The 14,365-nt window shown below is 41.1% G+C and overlaps 6 protein-coding genes across 9 annotated transcripts; 2 read left to right on the plus strand and 4 right to left on the minus strand.

The window, feature by feature from the left end:
• Positions 1 to 2,491: 2,491 nt before the first annotated feature.
• On the minus strand, positions 2,492 to 4,645 carry Xbp1 (X box binding protein-1). The gene is given in 4 exon segments (XM_968587.5): positions 2,492 to 3,073; positions 3,417 to 3,560; positions 3,563 to 3,881; positions 4,361 to 4,645. Coding segments are annotated over 4 exon segments (1,101 nt in total). The 5' UTR covers positions 4,501 to 4,645; the 3' UTR covers positions 2,492 to 2,575.
• A 793-nt stretch (positions 4,646 to 5,438) lies between these two features.
• On the minus strand, positions 5,439 to 6,584 carry Set. The gene has a single exon (XM_001812881.4). The coding sequence runs from the start codon at positions 6,341 to 6,343 to the stop codon at positions 5,579 to 5,581; it is 765 nt and encodes a 254-aa protein (XP_001812933.1). The 5' UTR covers positions 6,344 to 6,584; the 3' UTR covers positions 5,439 to 5,578.
• A 543-nt stretch (positions 6,585 to 7,127) lies between these two features.
• Positions 7,128 to 8,940, plus strand: LOC662391 (tetratricopeptide repeat protein 17). Of its 2 annotated transcripts, none has more exons than XM_008200303.3 (4): positions 7,128 to 7,676; positions 7,730 to 7,967; positions 8,013 to 8,426; positions 8,732 to 8,940. In XM_008200303.3, the coding sequence occupies exons 1-4, from the start codon at positions 7,378 to 7,380 to the stop codon at positions 8,891 to 8,893; spliced, it is 1,113 nt and encodes a 370-aa protein (XP_008198525.1). In that variant the 5' UTR covers positions 7,128 to 7,377; the 3' UTR covers positions 8,894 to 8,940. The 2 variants fall into 2 exon arrangements, with proteins under 2 accessions (XP_008198525.1, XP_008198524.1); XM_008200302.3 differs by having other exon boundaries at positions 7,129 to 7,676; positions 7,718 to 7,967.
• LOC662356 (nuclear transport factor-2) lies at positions 8,931 to 9,973 on the minus strand. Of its 2 annotated transcripts, XM_015983607.2 has the most exons (5): positions 9,728 to 9,973; positions 9,606 to 9,677; positions 9,456 to 9,554; positions 9,281 to 9,405; positions 8,931 to 9,097 (listed from the first exon to the last, which is right to left on the minus strand). In XM_015983607.2, exons 1-4 carry the CDS (start codon positions 9,833 to 9,835, stop codon positions 9,292 to 9,294), a joined length of 393 nt encoding a protein of 130 aa, XP_015839093.1. In that variant the 5' UTR covers positions 9,836 to 9,973; the 3' UTR covers positions 8,931 to 9,097; positions 9,281 to 9,291. The 2 variants fall into 2 exon arrangements, with proteins under 2 accessions (XP_015839093.1, XP_015839092.1); XM_015983606.2 differs by lacking the exon at positions 9,281 to 9,405 and having other exon boundaries at positions 9,728 to 9,971.
• Positions 9,974 to 10,136: 163 nt separating this feature from the next.
• Positions 10,137 to 11,664, plus strand: LOC662317 (uncharacterized protein). Of its 2 annotated transcripts, none has more exons than XM_015983605.2 (2): positions 10,137 to 10,296; positions 10,353 to 11,664. In XM_015983605.2, exon 2 carries the CDS (start codon positions 10,382 to 10,384, stop codon positions 11,645 to 11,647), a length of 1,266 nt encoding a protein of 421 aa, XP_015839091.1. In that variant the 5' UTR covers positions 10,137 to 10,296; positions 10,353 to 10,381; the 3' UTR covers positions 11,648 to 11,664. The 2 variants fall into 2 exon arrangements, with proteins under 2 accessions (XP_015839091.1, XP_008198523.1); XM_008200301.3 differs by having other exon boundaries at positions 10,137 to 10,291.
• Positions 11,665 to 11,798: 134 nt separating this feature from the next.
• Positions 11,799 to 14,325, minus strand: LOC662281 (uncharacterized protein). Its single transcript, XM_968390.4, has 7 exons — positions 14,089 to 14,325; positions 13,786 to 13,976; positions 13,589 to 13,729; positions 13,287 to 13,537; positions 13,057 to 13,225; positions 12,300 to 13,002; positions 11,799 to 12,104 (listed from the first exon to the last, which is right to left on the minus strand). Exons 1-7 carry the CDS (start codon positions 14,188 to 14,190, stop codon positions 11,904 to 11,906), a joined length of 1,758 nt encoding a protein of 585 aa, XP_973483.1. The 5' UTR covers positions 14,191 to 14,325; the 3' UTR covers positions 11,799 to 11,903.
• Positions 14,326 to 14,365: the final 40 nt, after the last annotated feature.

A 14,365-nucleotide genomic window follows, 5' to 3' on the forward strand; every position in this document is an offset into this window, starting at 1 on the left:
ACCAAATTGCCACAATAAAGACCATTTGCGAGGAGAGGGGGTAATTAAATGGGATGGTTGTGTCAATGGGTCGAGCGGAACGAAATTATGCTCAAAGGGAAAAATACCCATTTTTGGCCTTGTCACTGGGTGAAATATTTATTTACTTTTTTTCATTTTTTTTGATTAAAAATTAATCGACTGAATTAAATATTTACAAGTTTGAGAAACTTTATTATCGGTTTCAAGCACTTGAATTATTTTTATTTTAACAGCGAAAAACTTTAAACTTGTGTGAGGGGAAACTATAGTTATATTATAAAAGATGTATTATAAAAGACCACATTAATCTACAAATGCTCACAAATGCTACAATACTCACATGTCGTGTTTATACTTTTCGAAATTTTTTCTCATTTTGTGTTGCTAGGGAACAATAAAAAATTTCCTAGGTATTGTAGCGAAAGGTGTCGAAATTTTTTTAAATTTTCTAAGTTACGGCTAAACAATTCGACAAAGTGGAACTATTTTGATCTTTACCTATGGAAAATGATCCGGGGAATCGATTGGCATCGAAAAAATTACCAAAATCCCAATAGTTTTTTAATTATGATTTTTTTTTAATTTTACCTATTTTTGCTTTTATTTACAATTTTCTCGAAAACTATTAGTCCGAGAATAATAATCTATTTTGCAAATGATAGATGATTTAAAGAGCTTTCCAACGATAATACACTTTATGGGGTTATCTCTAATAGTTCCAGAGTTATTGCTCGATAAATGTTCGGGATACCCGGAATCGACTAAAATGGCGACAAAAATTGAAAAAAGCGCATCGAAAAAATTGCCAAATTCCCAATAGTTTTTTAGTTATGAATTTTTTAAAATTTTACCAATTTTTGCATTTATCTGCAATTTGCTCAAAAACTATTAGTCGGAGAACAATAATTTTTTTTGAAAAAAATAGATAATTCAAAGAGCTTTCCAACGATAAAACACTTATCTCTGATAGTTCCGGAGCTATAGCTCAACAAATGTTCTGGGTACTCAAAATTGACAAAAATTGCGACGAAAATTGAAAAAATCAAACATCAAAAAATCGAACATATAGACTTTTTTGGACTTTTAACAACTGTAGAGGGTTGTAAAGGTATATATAAGTCCGAAAAACTGCGATAAAACGAGTTTTAAAAAATTCTAAGAAATTTTAGCAAAAAAAAATCAAAATTTTAAATCTCGTGAAAAGTAAGTTGGTGTAATACAGAAAATGAGCCGCTGAATTCAGTGGAATAAACCGCATTGCTCTACGACTTTTAGTTTTTGAGTTATGAATTTTTTGTTGGATAAAATTTTCCACTATGACAAATGGCTATCCTAAATTTAGGCAAAAAATTTTAAATTTTTAATTCTGGTGAAAAATTGATATAATATGTAAAATGAGCAGTAGAATTCAATCGAACAAACCGCAATGCTCTACGACTTTTAGTTTTTTTTTTTATGAATTTTTTTAGTGAAAAACTTTGATCGCCTCTGTAGCCGGAACCGTTACCCGGAGCGGCTCCGGGTTTAATCGAAAAAATAGAGAAAATTAAGCGCTATCAGATGGTTTTTTGTTCATTGCTCTAAGTCTTACAGTTTCCGAGAAAAACGTAAAAAAAGTTTTCCATTTTCACTTTTTTTCAATTTTCAACCGCCAATTACGGCGAAACTATTAGAGTTATCGAGAAACGGAAAAATCGAGAACAACCGGAATAAAAAACTCTACAAAATGGTGAAAGACTCAAGGCGATATCTCGCAAAAAAAAATTTCAATTTTCAATCGCCGATTACGGCCAAACTAAAAGAGCTAGGAGAAAACTCTTTTTTCCATCGTAAAGAGCACATCAAAATCTATAAGATAGGATAAGTTTTATTTGATTCTGAGTCACTTTTAAAATTGACTAATTTGTAGGGGGGGTGTTAACTTTTTTTAATTTTTTTTATTTTCCCAATTACGACTAAACTATTTGAAAGAGTGGAACTGTTTTGATCCTCACCTATGCAAAATGATCCGGGGAATCGATTGGCATCGAAATAATTGCCAAATTCCCAATAGTTTTTTAGTTATGAATTTTTTAAAATTTTACCAATTTTTGCATTTATCTGCAATTTTCTCGAAAACTATTAGTCGGAAAGCAAAGGTCTTTTTTGAAAAAGATAGATAATTAAAAGAGCTTTCCAACGATAATACACTTCATGGAGTTATCTCTAATGGTTCCGAAGCTATTGCTCGATAAATGTTCCGGATACCCGGAATCGACCAAAATAGCGACAAAAATTGGAAAAATCAAACATCGAAAAATCGAACCCGATGACTTTTTTGGACTTTTAACAACCCAAGAGGATTGCAAAAGCTTAGAAAAGTCCATAAAACTTTGCAAAAATTGGAAAAGTCAAATATCAAAAATTTTTTTATTAATTTTTAATAAAGTAAAGTAGGGAAATAAAACTTGGTTAAAATAAAGAAAAACAGTTACTACATACACAATTTTATTCGCTCACACTATATACATACAAAAATAAAAATAAATTAGCTCCTAATTAAGTTGTTAAATAATTACAAAAGCGATGGAAACAATTCCGAGACACTATCATCCCACAAATCCTCGTTCTGACTCTCAGGCGACCCAAGCGACTCGTACCCACAATCCGAGCTCGAACTCGACCTCGGGGAAGTACACTCGAGCGACGTTTCGACTCTTAACAAACTCTCATCATCACCGGGGGAAACCCCTTCTTCAATCGTACTTGTCTCCATATCCTCATCCACAATAATCGTGATACAGTTCGTGCTTTCGTCATAAGTACCCAACACATAATCCGAAGCTAATTTATTTCTTTGTTGCGCCCTCGTCGTGCTCGTGCGTCGTGCTTTCACTTCATCTTCAGGTGGTGGTCTTGCGCTGTAATTGTGATGTAGCAAAAGATACTGTGAGATATCTTTAATGAGCGGATCTTGCTTTTCACTCAACACTTCACTTCCATCGGGTTCCAGTTGTTCTGGTGCCGGCCCCACCACTTGTCCTGCACTGTCTTCTTGACAAGCAACTTGTTCCTAAAAAGATTGGCAACACTTAATCACCACTGCAACAGTCACTGTTGCCAAAATAGATTTTCACGGCCTACTGATAACAGAAAAGTGAGTGTCGAGTGATGAGACAACAATTGACGTGACAGGTGAGAGCGAGATGGGGCATTATAACGCCATCTCCCTCTAACACTGAAGTGCATTCATGCAATTGGTGACACTTTGAAAGACAGGCACAACAGAAATCGCACCTTGTATCTTCATTTTTAACGCCTCTATCAATTGTTAAATCATCAAGGTATCTAGAAAACGACAATTGAATGACTTTAATCGAGCCGTGACAACGCCATATCGCATCTGAGTTCCTTACTTGAATATCTGCCTTTTCAGCAGCAGCCTCCAGGTCTCTGGCGATATCCTGAAGGAGGCTCTGCGTGAGCTGCTCGAGGGAGGAGATGTCCACGTCGCTGTTGAGCTCGTCAAGGAGGTCCGGTAGAGAAGGCAGGCCAACACAATCTTCAACAGTGCCGTTTGCTGGCTCAGAGCCGCTGCTGAATGTGTGAGCGCTCCTTGCGGCCGAAGAAGGGACACTGCTGGTCCACTTGCACTCTCACATTCGACAGACCGGCTCTGGGGGCAACTGCACGTCGAAAATCGGCTTCGTAGCGACGCGTTCTCTGCCGACAACCGCTCGTTCAAGCCCTTCAAGCGTTCACACTCCTGCACCAGAACCTCGTTCTTCGAAAACAACTCCTGGAGGGCCTTCTCCATCTGGTCCATCTTGGCCTTTTTGCGGTCGCGGGACGTCTGGGCAGCCACGCGGTTTTTGAGCTTCCTGCAACAAAGGGCACCCTCAACACTGGCCACACACCAAATTTCAGACACGTAGCACCAACAATAAGGGAGATATGGCCAAGGTTGCGAAGTTGTCGGCACCCTGTATGCCCACTTCCCGAATAAAAATTAAACTGTCGTAAAAATTGATTAAATTGGTTGCGATTGGCTCAACTACTGGTGGAGGTTTACTAATTAAAAATTTTGAGTGATTTTGGGGCGCTGAAAATATGAAAAAAACAACCACCACCAAACATTTATTGGTGCGGTCTAAAGCTATGGCAAAGTGACAAAATCAACCCAAAACGCCAAATAAAACGTAAAGGTGTTTAAAACGGTTTAAAAATGTACAAAATCAGCGAAAACAAGGCCAAATTGTGATAAAAAACCGCCAAAATTTTTATTTTGTCAAACTACAACACCACCGTGTCGATAAAGGCGCCCCCGATTTTTTCGAAATTAAAATACAAAAACTCATACTTTCGCTGTAGTTTTTCCTCCCACGTCAGATGGTCCAACCGCCTCTTTTTGGCCCTAACAGGGGCCTCCATATTTTGGTCAATATTGTAGTTGCTGCTGTCGCTCAAATACTTTAAAATGGCCGGAACTGCACTCGTCATGGCGACAAACCGGAAATTGCACTTTGTATTCGATTCAATTTGATATGTTTTGGAGACACACTGTATTTTAACTGAGATCTTGCTTCGTTGACGTCGTGGCTGATGAATATTTTGGTGTCGAGTGCGTTTTCTAGAAATGGTGGTGGGTGACGTCAAAGTCGGCGTTGAACTTATGTGGTTGTTTGTGATTGGCTGGGTGGGATATAGGACAATTGCGAGCGGCCAATGGGAGGCCAGGAGGAGAAAATTGAAGTAAATTATGTAAATGATGGGTTTGAGTCATAGACTGATGCAAGAGTAGTTAATTGTTGGCTATTTTTGCTATTTCTGTTTGTTTGTATTCGGTTTAAAGAAAATAAAACGAGGAATGGAGGATTTTCATTGTTTATCATATTTGTTTATTTAGGAATGGTTTAGCAACTATGTACTTAACAACTAACGTAAAAAATTAGGTATTAATAATGGATGAAGAATTGAAATAATTATTTATTAATGTATCTAGCGGTGGATGCGGTAATATTTTTAATTAAAAATTGAAATTTAATTTTAGCCGCTACAAAAAAATTATAAGACACAAAAATTATTTAAAAATAATGTATCTTTCGAATAAAAAAGTGCTAGGCCACTTGGATAACTTATAGCAAAAATATGTCGTAAAATAATCATGTTAAATTGTTGATGGATAAATACTTTACAGTAATAATAAAACAAAAGAAATAACACCAAAACATGTAGAAAATTTGATAGAAAATTGCCTGTAAGAATTAAAATAGAAAGGGATTACTTAAATTAACGCCCACTTTGAAAATGGGCAGGCAACCAAATATACACTTCGTAAAAAAAAGAAAAGATTGTCTCTTCAAAATGTGTTTGCTACAATTTTGCTAAAAAAGTCATGCAAAAATTGGTCGGACCCTTATAAAATAAAACACTGTAAAGTCATAGAAAAGATTTATTTTTCCACAAACGTCACATAAATACACAAGAACTTAATAATGTAATCGAATTTTCTTAATCTAACTGAGACTGACCCTCGATAAAAATTAAAAAAAATACAATGAGCTATTCTACTACATAATTAATTTGATGAAGTCCCATCTCCTGACGCTTGTGCAGTCTTGTCCCCGTTAGTCTCCTCTCCCTCGTCCTCTCCTTCCGAACTCTCATTACTATCATCCTCTCCCTCCATGTCTGGATCAGGCAAATAATACTGGAGAGTGTTAGCCCACACATCGTCCTTAATAATTTCGGCGATTTTATCATTGGCCGGATCATCGTTACTGCTGAACCAGCCAAAGAATGACTTGGGCTCGTCCTTTGTCCGCTTCTTCCCCGGGGTTTTCCCCGCCGGCTTCTTCTGCGGCTTCAGCCACTTGATTTTGGTGCTTTCCGAAGCCATTTTGTCCTGTTTGTACGAAATCTCCTTAACGAGAAGATCGTTCTCGAAATACGGATTCTCCTTGAAGTAGAACTTGATGCTGTAGCCGGAGTTGTTATCAGCCATGTCCACCTCAAGCTTCCTCAAATAGTGTAAACAATCCTCCTCCTCCTCCGTCAAAATATTACACAAGTCTGGGTGTCCCGTGAAAACGGTGAACCAGAAATCGGAGATTTTCTCGATGATTTTGCTGCGTCTGTCGTAGCACTCCTGTCGCAACTTCCTGTACTTCTGGTCCAAGGCGATAACCTCCTCGTTTTCCTTCTCGTTGAGCTTGTCCAGGTCGTTGTGGCACGACTCCAGTTCGATTATGGCCGAGTCCATTTCGGCCTCGGCGTTCGAATCGTCCAAATTGTTGGCTTCGTCGCCGGTTTTTGCTTTTTTGGCCGCGGGTTTATCGGACATTGTTGACTTCTTGAATGACAAAATGGTCGACCGGTTGGTTTCACGCACAATTGCGTTAAGAACGCACGAAAAGGCGCTACACGGGGGCGCACGCACTGGGGGACACCCAACGGGGGCGCAGAATGATAAAGGGGCACAAACCAAGCGGGAAACGAGAGTGTTTAAGGACGCGTCCAAACACAACCGGCGATTTTCGAGGTTAGGGAAATGTCACGCGCAGAATGCCAACACAACACCCGCAAAAAATAACAACAATACAGAGTGTAACAAAAAATGAGGAAAGAAGATACAAAAGTTGTTTTAAAACAATAGTCCTTTTAAATAAAAAAGTATTACGCCAGTCAGATAATGTAAAACAAAAATATCGCCTAAAATGTCTTAATGTTTGACAGGTAAGCATTTATATCTGTTTTTTTTTTCTTTAAAAATTCATATAAAATCATAACAATTCATAAGTAAAACTTCGTCTTCAAATAATAATTTGAATAAATTTCAATTAAATTTAAGTACTAAAAAAGAAACTAAAAACGATTATTAACACTTTCAAAACGACGTTAAACAAAAAGTTTTGGCCGCTAGTTTAAGTGATTTTAATGTTTTCAGATTCAGTTGCAGATAAATTGTAGTTAATAGTTTTCGAATAAAATAATATTGAGTTCACAAACGAGTGTTTAATTTTTGAATGTTAGTGCGGCCAACCTAATAAAACCAATCAATTAATTTAATTATCAATTTTTGCGCCCAATATAATTAACTCGCAATAAAGCGGCGATGGGTGAGTTATATTTGCCGTTTCCGGTGTTTTTGTAGCAAATTGTGCCTTTTTACTCAATAAATCGAGCGCCTACCCTCATGTCAGTTTGACGTTTCATTTGACAGTCGCTTCTTGCCCCAAAAATCAAAAAAAGCTCATTTCCAAGCAATGGCATTAAAAAGCGACTTTGCCCCGATTCACACTGAGCGTGGAGCTATTAAACCGTAAATGAGCAAACTTGTTTAAGTTTGTCACAAGTCCTGAAACGTTCTAGTCAATAATGAGTGGTGGTTCGCAGCAAGTGATTAATTTTACGCTTTATATGTTATGTTTTGAGATACTTTCGACTAATTCCCGCACTTCGACACTGTGGAAACTCAATTCGGATCAAACGAAAATCATTGAGGCTAATTCCTTCCACCAGGTTGTCTCGTATCCCGAGGGCTCGACTGGGGTGCAGTTCATCACAGAGGATGACCCCATTTTCAACATAATCACGTCCACGGTGCATTTGGGGCACTCGTGGATTAAGGAACGAGTCGAGCATTACTGTACCAACTGTCACGTTAAAAATTTAAAGTAAGATTATTTTTTTACTAGTTTTTAAACCCCAATTTTAGACTTGTAAATAGCACAAACATGGTTGTGAAAAACTCTGTGACTAAATCCGAACCGGACGAAGTCCTCGATTGCGGAAAACCCGTCAATTTCACCTACTACGACAACTTAGTTGGCGTTCTAAACCGAAACAAGCACCCCATTGTCCCGGAGCCCCAAGCGGCTCTGATTTTCACCAAAAAAACGAAAAAAAAGCTACAAGACTTCGACGTGGACGCTTTGGAGCGCAAACTCAAGAAAGCGAAGCGCGAGGTGCATACGAAATTTTTTCTACTACTTTCCAATTTGCGGTTTTAGAAGCCCAAATCGGTGCAGTTGTACAACCAAATTGGCAATTTTTGGCGCATTAAAGGCGACGCCGAAAAAGCCATCGAGTGTTTTCGGCGCGCTCTTGCCGTTTCGCCGCACAATGCCGAGGTTTTGCTCAATTTGGCGCGCGTTTTGTTCACTTTGCAATACTTGGACGATGCGATTTACTTGACGAGGAGGTCGCTCGAGGTGCAGCCCCCGGATAAGGGCGCCTGGCAGCAGTATTTTACGCTGGGGGAGATTCTTAAGGCTTATGGACACTATCAGGAGGCTTCGATTCATTTGAAACACACGCTGGAGCTAAAGCCGGGCTTTGAACCGGCGCAAAATGCACTTAAGGAGATGGAGACGATGCCGACTGCCAGCATACATGTCTACACACTTGTTATAATTATTTGCCTGGTAATTTAATTTGGCGCTTTTGACGATTTTTTCGCACAATGACAGAACAGTGCATCTCCAGAAACAATGACTAGATTACGTTTCTGTGTATTTTCTATTATGATCATGTGCGTTTCTGTTTATGCACAATTCTGAGTTACTAGAGTTTTGCAGACTTTACAAAATATTTGAATAATTGTCAGAATGAGAGGTTGGTTTGAGTGGAATAAGTTGGCAACAAACCAAAAAAATGCTAATCGTGTTTTTAGGGTGTTGCCAACTTGATTTCGCAAACCATGGGTCACTTTGACCGAGCTTTTTTCCAGGTTTTAGGTGTTTTGTTGGTGATTTTATCGTCTGTGGATAATATGGGCGAGGGTGAGTATGCAGAAGTGAAGACGCAACGGCATTTTAACAAGGCAATGGCGATGAGGAGTTTGAAGGGGTTTGGGGGATCACAGAAGCGCGCAAAGAGGATTCTTGCCTAGTGTTGTACCTGGATTGTGATTAATAAATTGTCTGAAAGTTTATAAAATATTTTATTTTAATGATGAAGCAATGGTAAAACAAGTAGTGGTTTAAGCGGTGTCGTGGATTCCCAATCTGAAAATATCATGTTGGACAAAAAATGAGTTTCCTAAAGGTTTTAAAACGAATACTTGGGAAAATGCGTGCGGGGGGTCTTCGTCGGCCTGAAAATCCGAAAACACCAATCAAAAACCTATCAAAATCATGGCTTTCTTGATTAGAGAAAGGCACGTTACCATAGTTACGAAATTAAACAAACGAACGTAACCATGGTAATTGTCGTTATCAAGGAAGCTGCGGAGAGCATGCAAGAAACAACTGGCAGTGAAAGCAACACGAATACGTACTGCCTCTTTGACTAAATAGTGTCATGAAGGACAAGTCGGAATATATCATGTTGAATAAAAAAACTCCCTTCTATTGGTTTCAAGACGAAAGTTTGAAGATACGCATGAGGCATGTCTTCATCAGTCTATCAAAATGCTATGTTCAGGTCTCCAGGAAGTGCGAAAGGGGGCTTACCTGTAATCTACCTAAAACGTTGATTAGCACCCCGCCGTCGAACATCGGCTGCGAGTCGACCGCTGTGATAATTCGATTAATTTTTTTAAATGATAAACTCTGCAACGAGAACTTGACCAATCTGCTGGAACGCAAAAAGCGCAGACTCACCGTTAATTTTTCCATTATTTTCACAGATCCCTGCAATTGGACGCCTTCGAACGTCATGAACGAGCTCTCGATCTGCGGAAACAACGCAATTAGGGGGCTTACAGGCGCCCAAGCTCACTCACATTGTACATGTTTGCCAAAGTAGGCCTCTGGTTCGGGTCGTCGAAAAGGGCGTAGTACTGCTGGACGAACCCTTTTCCTATCGCTTCGTACTGGGGATTTAACGCCATCGTCGAGAAAAGAGCCGAATTCTCGCAATTATGGCAATTTTAAGCCGGATTGATATAACCCCACTCAACCGTCGGCTGGCGAATGTCAAAATGGGCGCCACGAACGAAAGCGCAAAAGGGCGAACGTTTAAACCGAAATTGTATTTTTTCCCAAAACCCCACATCCACAATCAATCAATTTTTAATCGCCTAACCACCCTGGTGTTCCATTTGGCACCTCAGATGTTTTTTCCGTGAGATAAATATAAAAATAGCCAAAATCATGCAACATCAACTCAAACGTGCAAATGGACGAAATTATTTTTTTTAACTTATTACTTTGTAGTTGTGTTAATAATCAATTGATCAGTTACTTAGTTTTGAATCAATTACACTCGAATATCAATTGAAATTTACCAATAGGCCTCAAATAAATACTTTACCCAAATAACTAAACCACAAAACGTCTAACTTTAAGTGAGGTTTTGTTGCAAAATTTATTAATAAAAAACCGATAATACCATGTCTTAATTAATAGACACGACGATTGGACCAGTTATTTGTACAATGACGCGCCGAGTCGTCGTGACGGGCATGGGGGTCCTGGCCCCCGTCGGCCTTAACCTCACTCAGGCCTGGGCGACCATAACTTCGGGCAAATCGGGCATTTCCCAGCTCGAGGGCCCCGCGTACGCCCCCTTGCCGTGCCGAATCGCCGGCTTGATCAAAGAAAAGGGGGCTCGAATCGACCTAACCTCCCGTTTCAAAAAAACCGAACTCAAATCAATGGGGGCTGCGACCGCTTACGCCCTCCTTGCCGCCCACGAGGCCTTGACCGATTCCGGCCTTGTGAGCCCCCCTGACAGTGTTAAGCTCCGGACAGGGGTCGCCGTCGGTATGGGGATGGTCGATTTGGAGGATATTTGCGCAACTAGTGACGCCCTCAAGCGGGGCTACAACCAAGTGAGCCCCTTTTTCGTCCCGCGGATTCTCCCCAACATGTGCGCCGGGCAGATTAGCATCAAGTATGGTTTCAGGGGGCCCAACCATGCCGTTTCAACGGCGTGTGCCACGGGGGCTCACGCTATTGGAGACTCGTTCAGGTTTATAAGACACGGGGATGCGGATGTGATGGTGTGTGGGGGCGCCGAGGCGTGCATTTCGCCCCTTGCTATCGCGGCGTTTTGCCGGCTGAGGGCACTAAGTACCGGGTTTAATGACAGCCCCCAGAAGGGGTCCCGGCCGTTTGATAAAGCGCGCGATGGGTTTGTGATGGGTGAAGGTAGTGCGATTTTAATTTTGGAAGAGTTGCAACATGCCAAAGACAGGGGGGCTAAAATTTATGCGGAGATTTTGGGGTATGGGTTATCGGGGGACGCTTCGCATTTAACGGCGCCTAGGTCCGACGGGACGGGGGCTATTTTAGCCATGAGCCGGGCGGTGGAAGACGCCGGTGTGGATAAGGGGGCTGTGGGGTATATCAATGCCCATGCAACTTCAACTCCAATTGGGGATGCCATTGAGACAACTGCGATTAAAACCTTGTTTAAGGATTATTTGGGGCCCAATTTCGCCGTGTCGTCGACTAAGGGGGCTCATGGCCATTTGTTAGGGGCGGCGGGGAACCTCGAAACTGTCTTTACGGTTAAAGCGGTTGAGGAAGGGGTGCTACCGCCTACAATTAATCTCGAAAATTGTGAAGATTCAAGTTTGAACTTTGTGCCAAATCAGAGCCAACCTTGGGCCCCCACAAGTCCAAGGGTGGCCCTTAAAAATGCGTTTGGCTTCGGGGGCACCAACGCTTGTCTCTGTATCTCCCAATTTGTAAATTAAACTTGGATTTTTTTAAACTTCTTTATTTTTTATACACTGAATCTGCACAAGTGTGATGCAACACACCATCCCTAATCAAAATATATAACAATATAACCCATAAATGGAATGTGCATATACTGGACTGACTTGTATGATAAAAAAAATAATGTGCTTTAAAAATTTGTATAATGCGGCGTTTTAAAAAAAATACATCCAGTTAAAAAGACTGTAACGAAATAAATGGACCCCTAATAAAAAATGAAAAAATCAAATCTCAATTTGAAGCATATTTCGACTGAACCAGTAAACGAGGCACTGGCAAAGGACCGTATGCACAAAAATCGATAAAACGTTTTTTTAAAGCTTCGCGCAATTCTTGACGCTTCTCGATTAAGTGTTTGTGGTTGTTTTCAAACTCCCACACCTCTTCCGGCGTTAATTTACAATTGCTGTCGTCTTCGTCCTCGCTACAACCCTGCAAAGCAAGCCATGAGCACTCGATCTAGGTTGGCGTAACTGACTACACGATTGTGTAAAAAAAATTTTGGCAACTTAATACTTATAGTAAGTTTTGGATTTAAAATTTCGTACCAAACCTTGGTAATTGTTTTATCAGTAAATGTTGGCAACACTAATGATCGAGTGTTGCCAACCGCATTTGCGCACCTACCTCTAACATCTGCTGCAAGCTCGGATGTTCGCCATCTCTGAACCTCTTCAACGTATCGCCATCATGTTGGCAACACGTATCACACGCCAACTCTGATCCTTCCGGCGAACTTGAAATACTCGAAATAAGACTTGCCGTTTCGCAACAACCATTATTATTTTCCGACGAATATCCATAATCGCTCGATCCTTTTTTATTATTTGTATAGCCACATTTTTCCTCCTTCTCCTCCTCACACTTGCACCCATCAATCCACAGCTTGTCACAATCGTAATCATCATCATCATCGTCACATTTCAGCAACTCCTCACAACTGTAACAACTCAAATCCGCTTGCGAATAGCAATTATCCTCGAAATCCTCCTCATTGCAATTCTCTTTCCCGTCCTGTTCCAAACTTTTGCCCTTTTTGCGCTTACGTTTAATCTTTTTCTGCTCTTTTCTGATCTGTTTCTGTTGTTCTTCGCGTGCTAGTTCCGCGTATAATAACTCGAGTTGTGAAAAACCACGTTTTCGTTCGACGGCCGTTTCAAAACTTCGACTCAAAGTGTCAACAGCCACGGCTGCAAACACCTGACAGGTACATTCCTCCTCGCGCATACGCATGTAGATACGATGAAGGCGTTCATACATGCAGATGCCGAGACAAGTGAGGACTTCTTCTTGCGCGATTTCTAAAGTCTTAGCGTGGCGTTCTCTACGACTGAATTTTTTTGTTTTCGAATTTATTCAAATTTTTTCGCCGATTTAAACTCACCTTCCGAGCAATTCCGGTTCGGCACGACTAATCAGTTTCGTAATGTAGTCGGTCTGGATGGGCAGGTGGATGTGTTTGTCGCGCAAACATCGCTTAATACCGGCGTATAGTTGGGTTATGTAACCTTTCTCCTTGCAAGGTTCAGCCTCTTCCATCAGAAGCGTATAAGCTAAAAGAGCATCGTTTTGTATAAATATATAGTGTGTTCTAAGAAAACCAGTAACACCAACCTCTCAAAACCTTCGTCCTGCACTCGCCGCAGAACCTATGCTTGCGCAGGTACGTCTCTAGAGTGGCCCTTAAGCTGGGGGCCTCAATAATGCAAACATCTTTCTTACAATCAGTCTGCATGCAGCCCCACACGTCCCTCCAAATGGGGGTCAAAGGGCGACTACGCTGCGAATCCAACGAATGTAAAAGGCACCGGAGACTCTTTTTGCTTCTTTTCGGCTGATTTTCGATCAATTTCGCCAAACGTGAACTAATTATTAATCAATTAAAAAACCAAAAACACAAAATTGCGCAAACTTACGAATGGTCGTGAAAAATCGAACAAAGGACTTGCGGCATGGCCTGCTTCTCGTCGATTGTAATTTTGCCGTCTTTTTCGACCATTAGGGGGTTCAACGTCGGGTGGCGCAGCTTGAACAGTTGGTAGTACAGCCGTTCAACGCTAAAAACCCAATGTGTGATTGAGCAATGTGGCCAACCTAATTTAGGGATAGTTACCTCCGGCGGCACCCCACACATGGCACGTTTTGGTTGAGCACGTTCATGAGTTCCGATTTGGTGATTTCTAAGGCCGAACGCAGCTCCGTTTCGCTCAAGGTGTCGTATTTTTTCGTAAACTCCTCCAGCTCCTTGCCCCGGACCAGGGGGTTATCACACACGAGGCCGGAACTGCGGACGTCCATCACCAACTGCAAACACAGGTTTGTAGGTCAAGGGGTTGCTGACACGCGAGGACCCCGATCGCCGATGGGGGCGCGTTCGGGGGGCTTGTCTGTGCGTTTCTGTGGGACTTGAACGTACCGTTAAATTTTCATCGACAACAAGAGGTAATTGCCTCCTGTCGAGCGGTTTCGAGGAGCGGTAAACGTCGACCAGCTTTGGCAACTTTTCCTTATAACTCATAGCTCCGTCCAAGGGGGCTGTAAGCGTCTTGCGGGATTTTTCGATTGAACTTTTGGGTTTTATTCAGGGAATCAACGGCACTTTAATCCAGTGCACTACCACACCATTTTCTACAAGTTTTGACAGACGACAGTTGGGAAAATGTCAAATATACGCAAGCGCACAAAAAAACGAG

The sequence above is a fragment of the Tribolium castaneum genome, chromosome 2 (assembly GCF_031307605.1).
Source record: "Tribolium castaneum strain GA2 chromosome 2, icTriCast1.1, whole genome shotgun sequence".
NCBI classification, from domain to species: domain Eukaryota; kingdom Metazoa; phylum Arthropoda; class Insecta; order Coleoptera; family Tenebrionidae; genus Tribolium; species Tribolium castaneum.

Bases quoted from the DNA above. Each gene is read 5' to 3' on its own strand.
- Set (XM_001812881.4), bottom strand. From the start codon at position 6,343: ATGTCCGATAAACCCGCGGCCAAAAAAGCAAAAACCGGCGACGAAGCC.
- LOC662281 (XM_968390.4), bottom strand. From the start codon at position 14,190: ATGAGTTATAAGGAAAAGTTGCCAAAGCTGGTCGACGTTTACCGCTCC. The intron at 13,538-13,588 runs GTAAGTTTGCGC...ATTAATAATTAG, and splicing joins TCGATTTTTCACGACCATTC to TTCACGTTTGGCGAAATTGA. The intron at 12,105-12,299 runs GTAGGTGCGCAA...CTTGCTTTGCAG, and splicing joins GCTTGCAGCAGATGTTAGAG to GGTTGTAGCGAGGACGAAGA.
- LOC662356 (XM_015983607.2), bottom strand. From the start codon at position 9,835: ATGGCGTTAAATCCCCAGTACGAAGCGATAGGAAAAGGGTTCGTCCAG. The intron at 9,678-9,727 runs GTGAGTGAGCTT...TTGTTTCCGCAG, and splicing joins CTTTGGCAAACATGTACAAT to ATCGAGAGCTCGTTCATGAC. The intron at 9,555-9,605 runs GTGAGTCTGCGC...TTCTCGTTGCAG, and splicing joins AAATAATGGAAAAATTAACG to AGTTTATCATTTAAAAAAAT.
- LOC662317 (XM_015983605.2), top strand. From the start codon at position 10,382: ATGACGCGCCGAGTCGTCGTGACGGGCATGGGGGTCCTGGCCCCCGTC.
- LOC662391 (XM_008200302.3), top strand. From the start codon at position 7,378: ATGAGTGGTGGTTCGCAGCAAGTGATTAATTTTACGCTTTATATGTTA. The intron at 7,968-8,012 runs GTGCATACGAAA...TTGCGGTTTTAG, and splicing joins TCAAGAAAGCGAAGCGCGAG to AAGCCCAAATCGGTGCAGTT. The intron at 8,427-8,731 runs GTAATTTAATTT...GCTTTTTTCCAG, and splicing joins TTGTTATAATTATTTGCCTG to GTTTTAGGTGTTTTGTTGGT.